The 13,719-nt window shown below is 37.2% G+C and overlaps 1 protein-coding gene across 1 annotated transcript in view; it reads right to left on the reverse strand.

Moving 5' to 3' along the window:
• The window catches only part of ipo11 (importin 11), a gene marked incomplete in the record, with an annotated part of 131,874 nt that overhangs the window by 57,837 nt on the left and 60,318 nt on the right, over positions 1 to 13,719 (reverse strand). Inside the window, 2 exon segments of the mRNA XM_014002678.1 lie at positions 9,635 to 9,711; positions 11,681 to 11,796. Of these exon segments, the coding sequence (XP_013858132.1) occupies positions 9,635 to 9,711; positions 11,681 to 11,796 (193 nt within the window).

Here is a 13,719-nt window from a genome sequence, read left to right on the forward strand (position 1 = left end):
GTACCTCGTTCCTTTCCTTCAGGGAACAGTAGTTATATGCATAACATTACGTTTCGTGAGTTCAATAGGAGCTTGTCTCAGAAGGACTGTATTCAGACCACAGACACACTACAATACTAGACCGAGTGTACCTGTTAATTTCCAATCATTGTTGGGAATTGAAGCCAGTAGGAACAGGTTTACAGAAGCTGCCATGTTGTATTTTTGGGACCAGCGTCATGTGCCCTGTCGACATAAGGCTTTTGGTTCCAGCTACTCCCCCCACACACATCATGGTGTTACATAAGCTTTCTGTTAAGCATGAAATAAATAATTACAGCTAAATGTGTTAGGAAAAATAACTGCTTACAGTAAAGTGTGTTGAAGAACCACTGTGCTTGTTTGGAATCACTGTGCTCATTTTATAACACAACTAACCCAAGCCAGCATGTGTATAATACAACTGTCTACCACACATGAAATAAAAATGATTCAGCGATGGCATATTGGATTTCTAAATAGGTCTGTCCATCATTTCATAAAAAAGGGCATAAAAATTTTTGAAGATGCATTTCCTGATGAAAAGTTGCTCAACCAACACTGATTAAATTAGATAAACGGGAAGTTCAAAGCAACAGGGATGTTTAAACCTCTGGTGGCTTCCAGTCTGGAATGAGATAAGTGAACTGCTCTCACAGTAACCCACCAGCGACAGCACCATCGACTCCTCTGATATTGCTTTGAGCTGAGATGCCACTAGGAAGTCCCCAAAGGCTAGATTGGCACAACCTTGGAATGGGGCATTTCCGAGCGAGATAAAATCCACTATCTAAGCCAAAGTTAAATGACTGCTACTGCTTAAATGGCACAGAAACAAGTGTGTTCAACAAAAAGGGCACATGTAAATCAAACTGTAACCCTGGGATGATTAACTCAGCAAGGAATCCTCAAACTAACTGGTTCTGTTTGATGAAGCAAAAACACTTTGTCCTTTGTTTACAACACTCTTCATTAAGCACAGTTATAAAAAATAAAAATAGTTCATCACCCTACAACACACATTACTGCTTCACAAATGCATATGCTTTACAGTTACTGATGAATATTTAATTTAGCACCATCAGTAAAGCTGCATACAATCTAGTTGCTTTTATGTGAAATGCAAAAAGAATTAAAAAAAAAATTTTTAAACGGCAAACAAATATCTGTCTATAATGGTTCTGACTTCCCTTCCCAATAATATCCTCTGAAGAAGAGGTTCTTTACAAATAGAGGAGGAAAATCTTTAAGTATTCATAATAGGAGGGAAATAATGAATTGAATTCTCATTTCAGGCTTGAGGTAGGTCAGGCAAGTCAAAGCACTGAGGCCTGGACTTGATAAGGCTTTCATCATTCTCACCGCTCACTACTGAAAATGAACTCCAGCCCCCCAAAAGTGTCTAAGTATGAATACAAACGGCTTGACAAAATAACACATGCAGCTTGTTATTGAGCATAAATTCATTTCTATTTCAACAGAACATCTTCAAGCACTTTAGGGCTGACAGTATGACAGGGACAAAAAGGAAGGTGGATATACAGTTGCTCAAATACTGCATATCTATTATTGTTTGACACAACATGACATCCTAATCAATGCTGGTCTTACACTTACAGCTCAACAAATAGTGATTTTTTTAAAAACTATTTATACCATAATAATTCTATCAGAAAATTAGCATTTTATTACATTAATTTCCACGCCTTTCAAGAGTAGTAAATTTGAGAAAAATCAAACTTGAAGTGGTCGCTATTGATGCTATGTTATTTACTGTGTTTAAATTATTTGTATACATCAATCTATATATATTCATATTTTGTTATGAATTAAACATTTAAGCCAAAAAATAATAAAATACAAACAGGTCTAAATAGGAATAGGTCAATTCATGCAGAAGCTATTAAACTGACACTGAGCTGGCAGGAAATAACACAATCACCTCTTCCAAACACAAGCTCACAGACACTTTCATAACCACCCAGCCAAAACAACAGCTGTCAGGGCAGTGATTTAGTTTTAGTAAGTGCATAATTCATAGCGCTGGACATATGCTGCTAAATTTGTTTTGGTTTTCAACATTAACTAGAAAATGAGCCTCACAAACGGCTTTGATAATAACAGCCCATGAAGAATGTCCAATGTTAGTGAGGGACACAGCCACAGTTAGAAACTTTCAAACCAATTTCTGCTTCAACYGTCTGATGTGAATGACAAAAGTGAGGATCATAAACAGATTGAAGTACCATAAAAAAATACAAACTTGGTGTGTTTAGTGATTATTCAGCCGACTTAGAATTCTGTAAAGTACCAGGATGACTTAAAATTCTAAATTTGTTTCTAGTGAGCCTGTGACCGACTGGATTTTTATAACATAATGTAGAGTGTTAATGGTGTCCTTAAAGAGGACATACTCTACGCTTGTTTTCCCTACTTAGGTTATGTCAAGATGCATTGCAGCAATGAAGAACAAAAAGAATGAGGGGATTTTTGAACCATGTAACCATCCACAAAATAATAATAGTCCAGCTCAAACAAATGTCACTGTTTGATGTGCTGCAGCAGATTATAGCACAAGCTAATTCAAGTCTGCAGTCATCAAATAATGGTTCACTTTTTCATTAGCACAACGGGAGCTTGTTAAACACGTGTCTAAAAAGATTCAAACACCAAGATTGGAAATTTATTTGGCTTTTGGACTTATTTTAGTTTTCAATAAGCCATACATGAGTACTCTTGCTTGAGAGAAGCAATAAAAAGACGAACTACAGTTTTGCAGGTAGACTCCTTACATATAAAAATCCCTACATATAAAAATACATCAATAAAAAAGGGCAAATACTTACAGCAGTGTGCAAAAAACATTTTTCACTTTAGAAGAAAGATAGCCTGGCCCTTGCCTTCCTATGCAGCTCCGCTCAATTCTAGTTTTGCTTCTCTGCTCCGTCTGAGATTTCTCCCATTGAGAATGATTTCGCTGGCAGATTTTTAGCCGGGCCAATCAGAGAACAGAACGTCAATTTTCTGCGCAGTGTCTGCTTGTACTTTATTTTACCTGGGCCAATCAGCAAACAGAAGGCGGAGTTTTGAATGACGTCGATTTTCTGCTCAGTGTCTGTTAGTTAGTTTCGCAAACGGCAGTGGAGGAAGTGAATGAAYTCAGTCCGTGTTGATTAGGCTTCCTAATTAAAATTAATTTGTCTGACAAAGCAGCAGCTCTCATTTACAGTCGTCTCGTTTGGCTCGGTACTTCTCTCCTCTCAGTAGGGTTGTTTCCAGCGCTCGCGATTTCCGGTTAGCTTCTTAGCTTAGCCTCCTTCACAATGACACACACACACACACACACACACACACACACACACACTTGAGCAGAGGTCACGCCTCCTGCAAGAAATCGCTTCTCAATAGCAGCGAGTCCAGACCCTCTGGACGAAGCAAAGTGAAGGACAAGGGTCTGGTTTTTACCAGGCTAGAAGAAAGATGAATAAAGCAAATAAATAAATAAATAAATGGTTTCAGCCTACTAAATAAATACACAAGTTACTGCAGCCTTAAATTTTACCTTTACTAAATAAACTTCAACAAGTATTTAATCAGTGTAACAATATCTTCACTCTGCATTAAATGTGATCAAATACATCTAATGCTTATGATGGCTATGACTGAAGACATTACTCAGGGTTGAGAGGCCTGAAACAAAAAGGTTGTCTTCTAATGAGGGTGTCTAGATTGATCCATGAAGCACATTAGCTGGGCACTTAGCTGTGAGAGCTTCAGGATGCCTTTAGTGGAGATACATGGATGAGCTACAAGTATTGCTCTTGGCTGTAACTGTTATTGCTAACGGACAGAGGGACCAGAAAGCAACAGTTTGCTATTTTGTTTTGTAAATGTTTAAAACCCACCCCAATAAGGTTGCATTTCAGTTAAAGTTCAAACTACTTTTCCTTAAAATGATAGAGAAGCTGACTTTACTTATTTTTGAACACTAAWGAAACTCAGCATTTTAGATGAATATACTTTTAATTTTATCATTTTATAAACTAAATGTCTTCCGAATAATAACGATAATTTGGATTAAAATACTGTGAGGAAAGGTTTACGGAGTTCTGGACGTTTTTATCATTATCATTAAATTTGTTGAATAAACAACAAAATCAGGTAACAGACAAACCCTTGAGATTTTTTTTATGATCTTTAAGAGGATTCAAGCCTAAAGTCTAATAAGAGACAGTTTGCATTACCTTTTTTTTTTTGACTTTCTTAACCAATAAAAGACCACAGGTTCTGTAATGGTCTCCCAATCTTGCAATGATTCTGTTAATCTTTTTAAACAATCTGTCTGAAAAGAATCTTTAGTAGTTCATTAGGTTTATTGCTTTCATTAGCCTAGCAGGCACTTGCAGTGAAACAGAAGTGTTGAAAAACCTGGCATGAAAATAAATGAGTACTCTAACTCTATCATTTGCTCGCACTAATCGGTGTTACTGCTACTTACTTCCTGTCAGCACAAGTCAGTGCAACACATAAACAACGAAAACGTGTCCTAGTACAAAGTGTAGTGACAGTTATACAGAGCATAGAGTTAGTTTAACAATTTAGCTGCAGCAAAGCTCCTGACATACTAATCGGGGAATTTGCTGCGGCAGTTTAGCAGTGATGGAACGGGGCTCGTTATCAGACAAACCAGGCCACATACCTGGCATGCTTCAACATCCTCCTAAGCCTAACTCTCAATGGCCTACATCCCTCCACTCCTCTATGAAACCAGAAAAATAAACTACTGGATGTTCCAAGTAAAAAGCAGCCAAAGATGATAATTGGCCAAAGCTTGACAAAAAGATTAAAACAAAGGTTCATTTCGGCTATTTTTTTCTCTCTCTCTCTCTCACTCACTCAATATATGCAAATAAATGCATAAAGATTGTGTAACAAACGTCTTTACTCTTTTTCACGCTGCTAAAAAGATTAGTTTGAAAACCTGGTGCTAATTTGTTCTGACCTGAGAGACCATACCTTTAAGCGATTATCTTTTATCACAGCAGCTCTGAATATTCCCTCAAAGAATGGCAGTGACAAGCTAATTGCATTTGAGGCCATTATTGTGTTTTAAATGTGCTAAAGTAGCCGGAAGAATATGGTGGTTTTTTTTAAAGTAGCATGAGACATAGGTATGAAAAGGCAGCAAAGTGTAAAAAAGAAAAATTAAGTGCTGACAATAAGGTATAATTTTAAAGGGGGCGTATAATAAAAAAGTATAACTTGTAGCGCTCTATAGCTTGCATTCTAGTCTAAAGACAAGGACTGAAAATGTGTCATTCAGCTTAGATGACTTTTTTGTATTCACAGCAGAATTATCCAGTCTCCTCATCTTTGGCTTCATCTAAGTTCAACATCAAATGCTCCAATGCTTCAGTCACTTTAGGAAAAGGGATTTCAAAACTCATTTGCTCTTGCTTTTTGCCTTGCTATTAACTGTAAATTCTAATCAGAAATTATGGACTTGGAACAATGAAGCAAGTGCTTACAGATTTGAGCCACTCTATTCAAATTTCCAACTCTTGTTTTTTACTTCCTCTGGGATAAACATATGATCCCCATTAAGCTGTCGATTTTCATTTTACAACAGTACAACAGAACTGAACTCATTTTCTGTTTGCTGAGAGGGATGAAGGGTGTAGATATCATTWTTCTTATCAGCAAGATTATACAAAATGAAAGGGGACATATACAAAATCCACTTTTTTTAGCCGTTAAATACATTTTGTTGTGTACCTAGAGTCTCTAGGAGGGAAGAAAACAGTCTCTCCCAGTGTTGCATAGATACCTTTATAATCTGTTTGGGTCTTATTTTTCAACCCGTTCAGTTTTCTCTGTCTTCTATGATGTTTCCTGAATAATTTCATCAAATTATTTGTGACTAGGGCTGCCATGATTAGTCGACTAGTCAACGACTAATCAGCTATTAAAATAGTCAACGACTAATTTAATTGTTGATTCGTTGATTGTTATTTTTTACTTTGTTTTTCTCTCCAAACTGCTTTCACACCTTCCACTGCCACATCTGCCTTTCTGTCCTTGACACACATGCAAAGTAGTGGTAGCTGGGGTAGGTCGTGGACATCACAAGACATTATACAGACAGGCTCTGGTATCATGCTACCCAGCAACGGAGCTCAAAAGTGTGGGATCATTTTAAGAAAATGAAAGAGAAATCTGTGCAATGCAATATCTGCAAGGCAGAACTTGCCTTTCACTGCAATTATTTTTAGTTAGCATATAGCTAAAATCTAATGATGGTTATATAATAGCAGCTGCATTCTGGCATGATAAGCTATATGTTTATATTCAATTAACTGACTAGTCGACTATAAAAATAATCATTTGTGGCAGCCCTATTTGTGACAGAATTTCTAAATAAGGTCTGGACTTACCAACTACAATTTCATCTTCTTCATTCTCCTCTGGCTCTGGGTCAGAATCTGGCTCCAACATGTAAGGCTGGATGGACAAGTCTTCTGTTGCTGACATATTTAAGTTCATTTGTAAATAAAACATTTCTACGCCGCTAAATAAATCCCTCTATCAAACTAGAATGGAGCGGTCTGGAAGCTGGAGGGGGGCAGGGTGTGAAGCCCCTTCATTTGGATTTAAAGAGACAGCCTCGAAATGAGTTGATCTGAAACACCTCAGAAAAGGGGTAAAAGAGGGGCTTGTGGATTACAATAAGGAGGACTTGAACATTGCAGTTCCACTTTATATAGACCTCAACTGAATGATTTAAATGTGAAACAGAAAGATTAAAAATATATATATCGTCACACAGACGTTGTCATTTTATTAACACTGCAAAGTATACCGGGTAAATGATGGTGTTCATTATATGTTAAAGGTAAAGGTAAAGGCTGTGGATACTTAAGTTCTGGATCAATACTTTAGCTGGATCACTTCCAGTACATCGTTGCAACTCCACACTTCTTCAGCTACAGAACATTGTCCAGTTGCTTCATCTTTTTCTTTGAATTTTCCATCTCCTGGATGACTGAGAATTCACAGAAACGTATGATAGTAACAATGTTGGACCGTGTCGATTTTAAAGTGGATTGATATTTAATTAGCTTTACTTAGAAGACTTTGCATTGCTCTCATTTCAGAACGCTTTACCGGAGCAGCCGACTGGAGGCAGGTTAAAATGTAAACGGTGAACTAAACAAACATGTCAGACAAATATTTAACCAGCTCCGACTGCATAACAACTTCAGAATTGACTTGCTAACCAGTAGCATACATCTAAACATGCAGGAAAGGAGTCCTTGAGAACTAGGGTTGCGAATCACTGCTTTAACACATGTTATCTGATTTATTATTTACAAATAAATGGCAAAGAATCAATAGCTTCCAGAGGCAATACTAAAAAACATAAAACTGAGTAAATATTATATTTTGAAAATGTCTCATCAAGCTCAGAGAAGCTCTTGAGGTGTTGGTCAACATTTAAAGCAGTGATCTTTAGATGTTTCCCTGACTCGACACACCTGGTTTGAATGAATGAGTGATTAACAATCTTCTGAAGACCCGATGAAGAGCAGGGAAACAAGTAAAACATGCTGGATAGGGGCTCTCGAGGATCAGGGTTGGGCAAAATGTGAACGTCCACGCAAAAAAAAAAAAAAACAGCATTGGTTCCGGGTATCAGGAAATTCTGAACYATGCTGGTATCGGAATTAGGGCGTCCCTAACTCAAAAATTAATTAAAGCATCTATCATTACCACAAGGAATCTTCAACAACRACATAAGAAGCAGGCTGCAGTTAGAGCCTGTTTATGACAAAAGGGCCACATTTAAAACATTTTGCATTGCTTGCCACTGCAAGTGTGAGACACAGATCAGTCTGAACTTGTGTTTTAGTGACAAAAAGAAAGCCTAGCCTCTGTTAAGATGAGTTCTATCATGATTGTATGCCTAATATCTAAAATCTAGCAAAAATTCAGCTACATGTCAAGGTAAGATCATGGTCACAAGAATAGCAAGTGTACCCTGAGAAATTAACTAGAAACAGCAAATGTGAAAGAAATGTTGACTGAACTAATGTCCTCAAAGTGACTTTGCAGTCTATACATTAATCCAACCAGAGTTTGTGTTTCTATATTCATTTTTCACTCCTTTTAACCAGCATCATTTTATCACGTCATACATTGTCATATTTTATTACCCACCATTTGCCCTTCAAATTTCTCTGTTCTCTTCCTAACACAACAATCTGTCACTCCTGCCTTCCTCCATCATCAGAGACATCATCATCCAGTAATGTGCAACTGATTAGTGCCCTCCAAAAAGCAGAAAAGTCTTCATCAGTCATGAAGATGCAGGCAATTACACCTCAAGTTTCTCAAACTTCAAGGAATGCATCAATAACATTTYCATTAGTCAGCCTTTACTGTAGTTTTCTGAGGCTCTGCCATCTTCACAGGCAGACACAGATTAATCCTCCAACTATTTCAGAGTTCCTGTTTGCAATCACTCTATTATCCCTTCGTCCCACGTAGCCTTAACTTTCCCACAATGTTATTCAAAAGGCCTTTCAGTTATAATCATTTCTGTCACCTTCTAGCCTCCCATGTGTAATTTTCTGTTATTGTGTCAAAAATTTGATCTGACTAAAGGTGATGCTTTGCACAAAATAAAATAAAGATAGAGCAGTTCAGTYCTTTGGTTTAGTTTATTTCTGTTCTGCTGAAGATAAGGGCCTCCCTTATCTTTTGTCCATTCATGTTTAAGCTCAGTATAACCTCTCCTTTTTTCCAACCATCGCTTCTTTAATTCATTTTCACCTAGCGCCTCCCTGGTATGTTTCATTCAACTCTCCATCTTCTTGATCCTCTATAATTCCCTCCTCTGCCGTCACTCCAATCCGTGACTGTCTTCCTTCGTTCTTAGGTTTTGTGCTCCACAGATTCCCTAGCCGTACAATAAAGAATGATCCTATGCACCCGTAAACACCACACGAGTGGTCATATTAATCTGACTCACTTGTTATGTACAGACACTAAATAAGTACTACCCCTCACCCCAATGAAGGCCAAACACACACACACACCAGCATGTGAGGGGTCCCAGTGCTCGAGGCTTGTGATAAATCATCCAGCAAGCTCAATTCAATCTGCAAGTCTTCATAGCTGCCTACAGAACACGAGCAGTAGCTCGGGTGTTTTTAGGCAGGTTAAACAGCCACATCTGTGATCTCTACAAGCTACAATACCTAAAGGAACAAAATTAGAAACACTATATTTGTCACAGCAGATTTATTAAACATTTACTTCAAGATTTGTGATAAAATGTTTTAAAACATGTATTATTTGTTTTTAGATTATGCAACTTTAAGTTTCTATCATCTGCTTTCAACTATCTACACAAAAAGAAAAATTTTATTCAAAAACACATTTCTGCTTCACCTTATTCAAATTATTCTTTTTTATCTTTATCTTTCCTTACATTAACGTGATCTCTGCTAAATTCATTTGTATGCTCATGTGGAAAACTCTAACAAGTCCAAAAATAAAAAATATAATAAAAATTACAGAAAAAAGTAAACTAAGAAATCCAACGAGAGCTTACCCAGCAAAGCTYACATGTTCTGGAAAATTCTGAGCAGCTCTGGGGTGATGGCTGGGCTGTTCTCCAAAGTCACCAACCTACACAATCAGAGGGAGGGAACAAGGASAGCAAGCAGAAGGGCAGGAGGGGATAGGAAAAAGGAGCGATGAGAGGGGAAAAAAGCTCAAAAGGAACGATAAAACAGAAAGTGTGAGGGGTTGCCAGAAAAGTGTGCAGAAGGCATATATTAGAGGTGGCAAAAGAGGATAGGGTGAGAAATACAATAGAACACATTATGGAGGCAGAAAGAAGAAGGAGAACATAAGAATCACAGAGGTGGAAAAAACGTGATATATGGTGAAGAATATGTTAAAAAATAAGAAAAGAAAGAAAGAGAAAGTGTTCTGCTCGGTGTTCAAAAAATTCTAATAAAATATGTATTTGAAAGAGCAGACAATTTTTATATTTATTTAAAACAATTGACAAAACAAAATTAATCTGAAAAATCAGAACTGATGGAATTTACTGTACAATTTTTATATCAGTGTCTTCACATAAATTTATATTCCATTACTAGAATAGCTTTACCTATTCTGAAAAAGTAGGGATATATTATAAAATTTAAAGTGGGCCTATTATGCAAAACTCACTTTTTTTCATGTTTTTAAACTTATTTTTGGGTCTCTGCTGCTTAGAGAAGCAGTCCAGACACCAAAAAAATGCACCCAGCCGTTTTTTAGTTGTAATAACATGTATTTTTAGGTATCTGGAAACATAGTATTTCTCAAAGCACGTTATTCTGACATCACAATAACAGTTACCTAGCAACCTAAACCAGAGTCCTGCTCCTCACGAGGCAACCCGAGGTGAAGCTCCGCCCACTTCCTCAAGGGACGATAGTTGTTCTGTTTTTACAGCAGCCACAGAGAACAGAGATGCCTGGATTAATTTTATTTTTATCTTTGATGACAACGTTCTAACAATATTGCCAAAGAAAGCTGAAGTTTGTGAAAATAATTTCACTTTGGAAACTGCTACCATGTCGGGGGGCGGAGCTAACGTAAACGAACGGATGGGGGGAATAGGGGAGGGGGGTTTCCATAGCAACTTCTGCATACAGCATGTTCTAGAGGGAGCTGAAGAACAGGAAGAATTGAAAACGTGAAATTTCATTATTTGAGATTCTTTTTGTGAATTAAATCAAATGAACATGTTTTGTAGAGCCCACAGATGGATCCTAACTTGTGCTAAGACKCCCATAATAGGCCCACTTTAAATAAACTGAGTGCAGTTGTTTAGAAATCTCACAAATCCCTACTTTTTTTACAATTAAATATAATGGACAGCTTGTTGTTGGGAAACAAAAAATGTCACCAAGAACTTCTCAAGATGATAAAGAATGAATATTGTGAGATATTGAAAGGATACTAACAGACAGCAAAAATAAAAAAAAAACACACATGCATGAACACATACAGTGAATACAAACTGTTTACCCTGCTGTTTATCTGGCGGAATAAAAATTGAGCATTAGGACATAGGACTGATTTGGAGGCAGAATAAAAAGGTAATGGGGTCAAATTCTCCTTAAACAAACCAAATCTCTGTTTTCCTTTTTCAACATGTTACATTTTTCTGCAAATAAGTTGTTGAAGCAGCTTAGAATTGCCTTCTCCCCGAAATAAAAAGATAAAGCAAAAATTGTGAGCTACATAAATAATCAACCAATTAGTTGCCCACAAGGAGTTTCTGGCTGTGAAAAGCCAATTTAGGCAAGATGCAACYGTGAGCTCATTAAGCATTGCTTATCTGCAAAATGTTTGCATCTGGCTTCTAAATATGGAGTTGATAGGAGTCAGTAAATGAGGACGACATGACAAAAGGGGGTCTCATAAACAAATAACACGAAACAGAAAAGAAGAAGAGCYCCAGAGACATAGTTTTCATATGTAGACGTGTAAGTAAGGGATGGATTGAGCTCACTAAGTGCTTCATAAATTTCAGCCTCAGAGTTTTTTTTATTTTTTTTCTCTAACTCGTGAATGTGTGCTGCATGCTGATCCATACCAAAGCTCCAGTCCATCCTCTAGTAAATAGACATGTGGTGGTTGAGACACATCAGTGCTCAGCTGAATGACAGGAAGAAGGAAAGGGTAAAGGTTCTTACTCTCTGCCCCAAGGCCCTGAAAGAATAAAAAGARGCAAGAAAGTCAATGCCAATAAATGCCAACATGACAAGAAAAGCAGATGGCAAAGTTCAAAACTGTATATTTTCTTTGTGCTTCAGTGTAAATGTGGTTCTTTGGAGTTCATCTGAGCAGAACACAGTAATGCATTTATAAAAAAACAGATTTATAAAAGTTCAACAGCTCTGCCATATTGTTTCCCAGCACATGTCACCATCTTTAACTGCAAAGAAATCTTTAAAAAAGTGCTACTTCCATAATGCAAATCATGGACATCTGTTTCTATTCCTAAAATCTCTAAAACAGTAATATCCTAAACGCTTTAATTTTCCTGCAAAATGCCAGCTTTAAGCAGCAATGGCTATTTGAGCAATATTATATGTTAAATTTTATGGGCCCTTTAAAACCATCCTATTTAAAAACAGTGGGAATCCATTAAGTTCAATTACTAAAGGGAAAAAGAAAACACTGGGGCACAACTGCAGGAACTAAGTCACAGCTCATTTATTGGTCATTTGGATTTTAATGATATTTAGGATGATGTGTGTGAGTAGAAAATGGCAGAATCTTCCTCTGGGAGAAGTTCCCAGGCAAATCTAAATTTGAAAGCACTTGTTTTACAGAAAGATATCTATAGCTTTAAAGAGAGGCAGATAATTCTACAAATAGTTAAACATGAATAACGTATGCGTATTTTTCTTTGACCCCACAATATATTTACACAAACAATAGCTCAGGCTGTCGCAACAACACACAATCACATGTAACACTGTTTATGAATAATGCACAATAATGCTTTTTTCCATTTAAAGCATTGTTTTCTTTTTTCCACACAGTCTCAAACTCCCGTTTGTCAATGAAAACTGAAACAGTGTGCCTTTTAAAGCACCTAAACCCACCACATTTTATGTCAATTTGTGTACTCACAGAAAACACTCCCAAAAACTTCTCTGAAGTGTTGAAAATAAAACTGCGAGTGTGATTTGTTGTGTATGTGTTGGGGCGTTTAGAGTAGGAGAATTAATCAGTGTGAAGGCAAAGAAGATCCAGAGTAGTGTTTCAAAACTGTCAACACTGTTTCAGTGATGGCATGACATTAATTTGCTCCCTCCTGCATCAATGTGGGTGTAGAAGAGAAAGATCCTTGCTCATTCCCCAAGCTGGCACAGCCTTGTCTCCCTATCACAAACAGCAAATATGTCTTACAGGCAAAATGAATCCAAGTTTGAAAACAAATGAGTCAATATGGCAGCTTTTATGAGCTTAAGAGTTGACTTAACGCCATCAGATCATTAGAAGACGAGATTAGTTTGCAGCAGTGCCAGATGGACTGAAGTTAAACAGTCAAAATACACATTTTGCAGACTCAAATCTCCATGCTTTTGCAAAGTGATCAGAGTACTGCAGCTGGCTCTTTTTAACACACATGCTTAACGTTCACCATGACATTAACAATTCTGTGTGCTGAGTGGCGCTACATGAAGATCACGTGCACTAATGAATAAAAGATGCATACATTTTTCTAGTGGTCAATTGGATGAATTTAGGCAGAGTATAAATTTATATATCCTTTTATAAACTGGTTTAAGGCAATGAAGCTGGATAATCTAAGGCCCATCAACAATGCACCCCAATGCTTCTCATTTAGGTTGCCAGATGTGTTCTTGCATTATTCAGTCAATAGGAGGTTGTTATTATCACCGAGCATTGCATCTCCTGACAGGAAGTTCTGCAGCTGCAACAACACAGGGGTCCAAATCAAACTGAAGGGTGAGGCTGGCAGCGTCAGTCTTCTGGGAAAAGAAGTCTTTGACTGCAAGTATTATTTTTTAAACTAGATACTGAATAACGGTAACATAATGACCCCCGCCCACACAAATGCACCAGAACTCAGAAGTCTTTATTCCTAATAAATGTCAT

This window comes from Austrofundulus limnaeus, unplaced genomic scaffold, assembly GCF_001266775.1.
Source record: "Austrofundulus limnaeus strain Quisiro unplaced genomic scaffold, Austrofundulus_limnaeus-1.0 Scaffold14, whole genome shotgun sequence".
Lineage (NCBI taxonomy): Eukaryota > Metazoa > Chordata > Actinopteri > Cyprinodontiformes > Rivulidae > Austrofundulus > Austrofundulus limnaeus.